General features: G+C 38.9%; 2 protein-coding genes across 2 annotated transcripts; both read right to left on the minus strand.

Annotated features, from left to right (window-relative positions):
• Positions 1-666: 666 nt before the first annotated feature.
• LOC140803887 (protein FAR1-RELATED SEQUENCE 5-like) lies at positions 667-2280 on the minus strand. The gene is made up of 3 exons (XM_073159733.1): positions 1291-2280; positions 1130-1194; positions 667-1055 (listed from the first exon to the last, which is right to left on the minus strand). Exons 1-3 carry the CDS (start codon positions 2259-2261, stop codon positions 1036-1038), a joined length of 1056 nt encoding a protein of 351 aa, XP_073015834.1. The 5' UTR covers positions 2262-2280; the 3' UTR covers positions 667-1035.
• On the minus strand, positions 2261-3452 carry LOC140802840 (protein FAR1-RELATED SEQUENCE 5-like). The gene is made up of 2 exons (XM_073158458.1): positions 2466-3452; positions 2261-2335 (listed from the first exon to the last, which is right to left on the minus strand). The coding sequence occupies exons 1-2, from the start codon at positions 3450-3452 to the stop codon at positions 2261-2263; spliced, it is 1062 nt and encodes a 353-aa protein (XP_073014559.1).
• Positions 3453-4335: the final 883 nt, after the last annotated feature.

The raw sequence follows: 4335 nt of genomic DNA on the forward strand, positions 1-4335 counted from the left end.
TACATGATGTATAGCTAACAATGGCTTGGGTGGTTCAATAAGAGTGCCCTTTCCTTTAAATTTGGGGTCAATATGAGGTAAGCCTGATTTATGAGAAACAATGTTTGTTTCAAAAAATTAAACCTTGCTGATCGAAATAGCTGGGACGAGACAGTAGGTCTCGCGCATATGCGCATATGCGCGGGGACAGGGGGCGCATATGCGCGAGCAGAGTAATTGTTTTGCGTCGAGACAGTAGGTCTCGTGCATATGCACCGGGGAAGGTCGCACATATGCGAGAGACGTGCAGCATAAAGAATGAGCCAATTGGTCTTGCCATGCATGATATACATATATATATATATATATATATATATGGGAATTGATACCCTGGGCGCCCTTTGGTGAGCGCCCAGTGGGCGACAGCTCACATGTGCAGTTTATTTTTTTTAAAAAATTTGACGTTTCGCGACGGTTTTAAAAATCCGTCGCAAATGGCGACGGATTTTAACAAACCGTCGCGAAGTCCACATGTGCAGTTTATTTTTTTTAAAAATTTGACGTTTTGCGACGGTTTAAAAATCCGTCGCAAATGGCGACGGAGTTTAACAAACCGTCGCAAAACGTCAAATTTTTTTTATAAAAAGAAAAGAGGGGACAAAGGGGCGTTCCCAAATTTCGTGTCCCACCTTCGCCCAACAGCCCACAAATGCATTAGACAGGTGGAAATTAGAAATAATTTACTACGCGACACAAACATGATGTTTTACGTCGACCACAGCGGGTTTTTATACATGTTCCATAAGTCATATGAAAGAGAACGATACAACAATATGGCAGCAGGAAAATTAAAACACCAAGATTTCTTGACAGAGAATGGTTATCATATTGAATTTGAAAATTCTACAATGCTAATTCTTGAATTAAGCAGAGGATCCTTCTCATGGTGACAGAAACCTCAAAGCTCGATGTTTCATCCACGACAGAGGTTTGATAAAGCACTATAAAATGGTTACCCCATCGCACATATTCAACTTGATAAAATAATAACCTTTATCAAATCCAGTTGTTAGAACCTGTAAAATTCAAAACAGTTATGAATAAAAAAAATATTGATGATTAACAACATATATTTAGAGATTTAAATTACCATCTATCGATCCAAAATCTTCGTCATCTGAGCTTTCTTCTTCGTTTTTATTATTAATAGTTGACCTGAAGAACGTTGAGTATGCCACCATATATTAATTTTGATGATTAACCAAATATATACAAAAATACTAAAAATTTACATTGTTGATAAACACATACCCGTCTTGCAAATTTGGACAGTTACGCTTGTCATGCTGCACACCTCGGCGTCCACACCCACGACATTTTCTTCCCTGTGTGGTTGCCTTCTCCTTTGATGACTTTAATCTCTTCCCACATCCCTTTGTTCTAATTTTTTGAGGATCAACGATATCAACAGCCCTATCTGTGGCTCTTCTACATTGACTTCCACCGCTTACTGTTGTAGTCATATTCAAATCTTTCATTTTGTTGCCAATATAATCAAACTGTGCATTCAAGAAATTTGTTCCCTCAACAGTCAATGATGCAATATCAACTAATGCAGAAGCTTTATAGGATAACCTCAAATGTCTTGACATCAAACATCTTTCTGGAGCTTCAACCACATTTGGCTCATCTGTAGGAAAAAATTCTACATTCTTTGCTGCTTGCGTCCAACGTTTCAGTATATATTTATCAGGCAAATGAAAGACTTGGTTTATACGAAAAAATGCTAACATATGCCTGCATGGAATGCCCTCAAACTGAAATTTCATACAACTGCACAATATATCATCCCCTTGTATGACATGTGTAAGCACTCTTGGTTTCGAAGAAGAAGAAGCTTGAAAATTCATTACCTTGTAAATCCCAAACTCATTTCCCACAGATTCTGTTTGCACGTAATAACCATGACTCTGACTCATTTCTTCTAGAAACTCCAACCATTTCTTTTTCGTGTAAACCGTCACCATCTGAGATTCCATTGGCCATTTGGACTGTAGCTTGGGACGCTCATTCATATCGACATGATCTGCAACTAACTCATTGTGTCTTTGGTGCCGGAGTGCCTTATTGAAACGAATGATAAAATCCATCAATGAGTTCTTGCTAGATATATATCTCTTGAAAAAAGCATGTGAACTTTCGGACCGCTGACTACTTGACATACCCGCAGAAAATACATGATTAAAATATGCTGGCACCCATTTATGTCGCAAATCAAACATCAACGACAGCCAATCATGTTGTTCCAAGTTTGCATTAGACATAGCAGCTTCCCAGGAACTCTCAAATTCCTCATCTGTGGAGGAATGTAGAATGGCATTCCTTATGCTTTCGTAGTGATCACGGAAAGTCATTGGGTTTAATTTCTCAGAGAATTTGTTCAGTATATGCCACAAACAATATCGATGTGTTGTTCGAGGAAAAACTTGTGATATGGCTTTCGTCAGAGCCGGATCTTGGTCAGTGATAATCAAGTTTGGGGCACCTTGACACATGGCTTCTAGGAATTTATTAAGCAACCAAACAAAAGAATCTGTTTTTTCGTCACTCAACAATCCACAACCAAAAAGAATGGTCTGATGATGATGATTAACTCCTACAAATGGTGCGAAAATCATCCCATATTTGTTGGTGTTGTATGTAGTATCAAACACAACCACGTCACCAAAAGCAGTGTATGCCCTTCTTGACACATGATCAGTCCAAAAACACCTGGTAAATCTGTTGTCCGAGTCAGTCTCATAATCAAAAAAGAACAATGAATTCTTCTCTTTCTCAGATTCGAAGAAATCGACCAATGTTTCTGCATCAATACCCTTATGCTCATCCATAACACTTTGCTCGTAGTTTCTGATATCTCTTTCTATGAAACCTACATGTTCAGGCCCACCAGACTCTATCTCAAATAATCTCATTTGTTGACAAGTTGGCACATTGGCTTCTGCAAATTGTTGACTCAACATTTTTTTTGATGCAGAAATACCGCGATGCGAGCGTAACAAATGCACCTTCGACGGAGTCGATAATGAATGATTATGACTTTCAACGAAAGTACTGACAACCCAACCCGGACCTGTTTGTTCCTTGACAACTGAAATCTTGGACAAACATCCGGTTCTAGTCTCACCACGGGCTCTTTCTTTTCTTGGTTGATCTTTTTTTGTCTGTTTGCTCCATCGAATATCATCTGTATGCCCTTCTTTAAAGCATACAAATTTCTTCCATACAATTTCGTTTGTTTTCTTACTTTTCTTGCTATTACTCATTCTCGCGCTAAAACCGGATTCTCGGGCATATTGGTTGTAGAATGAGAATGCATCCTCTAACGAATCAAATCTCATACCAATCTGGGGTTTCTGATCATCACCGACTTGGGGGATGTACGATTGTTCATCTCCACTATATTGATCCATTTCATCTACAGTGGCGCTAGGCAGACGTGGGGTGGTGCTCGAAAATCTTTGCGGGCGGTAAGGTGCTGGCGAGGATTGTCTGGGGATTAACCGAGCACGATTAGCGACGGTAACAATATAATCATATGAGAAACAACATCAATTATAAAATATATTTTAACAAAACATACTAGAAATGAATAAATTTATAAATACTCCAGATACATAAATAGCTAGATCATCAACACCATTTCCTAGTGCAATTAATTAAATATGCAGACTTACACTTCACAAACATTAAAGAACATGTATGCCAATACACCGGAAACCTTCAAAATCATAAATTGGAAATTTCTTCGGAATATGAAATTTAGAACTACATCGATTTACCTTCTGATGTCGTCGGAATATTTCCCCGCACGAGAGCTCCAGAAGTTCGCTCAATCTTCTTAACGTAAAGATTTGAGCGTAGGTGGGAGAAGGGCTGTTGGGCGAAGGTGGGACACGAAATTTGGGAACGCCCCTCTGTCCCCTCTTTTCTTTTTATAAAAAAAATTTGACGTTTTGCGACGGTTTGTTAAAATCCGTCGCCATTTGCGACGGATTTTTAAAACCGTCGCAAAACGTCAAATTTTTAAAAAAAAATAAACTGCACATGTGGGCTTCGCGACGGTTTGTTAAAATCCGTCGCCATTTGCGACGTATTTGTAAAACCGTCGCGAAACGTCAAATCTTTAAAAAAAAATAAACTGCACATGTGGGCGACAGCTCAGCTGTCGCCCACTGGGCGCTCACCAAAGGGCGCCCAGGGTATCAATTACCATATATATATATATATATATATATATCAAATCCTCATTGTTTCTTCAGAATCTTCAGAAAGAACGAGAATTCCAAGGGAGAA

The sequence above is a fragment of the Primulina eburnea genome, chromosome 10 (assembly GCF_022965805.1).
Source record: "Primulina eburnea isolate SZY01 chromosome 10, ASM2296580v1, whole genome shotgun sequence".
NCBI lineage: Eukaryota > Viridiplantae > Streptophyta > Magnoliopsida > Lamiales > Gesneriaceae > Primulina > Primulina eburnea.

Excerpts from the sequence above, each read along its gene's own strand:
- LOC140802840 (XM_073158458.1), bottom strand. The coding sequence starts at position 3,452 with ATGGATCAATATAGTGGAGATGAACAATCGTACATCCCCCAAGTCGGT. Across the intron at positions 2,336-2,465 it reads TGACGAAAGCCATATCACAA|ATGAGGAATTTGAGAGTTCC; the intron begins GTTTTTCCTCGA and ends ATTCCTCCACAG.
- LOC140803887 (XM_073159733.1), bottom strand. The coding sequence starts at position 2,261 with ATGTTTGATTTGCGACATAAATGGGTGCCAGCATATTTTAATCATGTA. Across the intron at positions 1,195-1,290 it reads TGTCCAAATTTGCAAGACGG|GTCAACTATTAATAATAAAA; the intron begins GTATGTGTTTAT and ends AACGTTCTTCAG. Across the intron at positions 1,056-1,129 it reads AGATTTTGGATCGATAGATG|GTTCTAACAACTGGATTTGA; the intron begins GTAATTTAAATC and ends TGAATTTTACAG.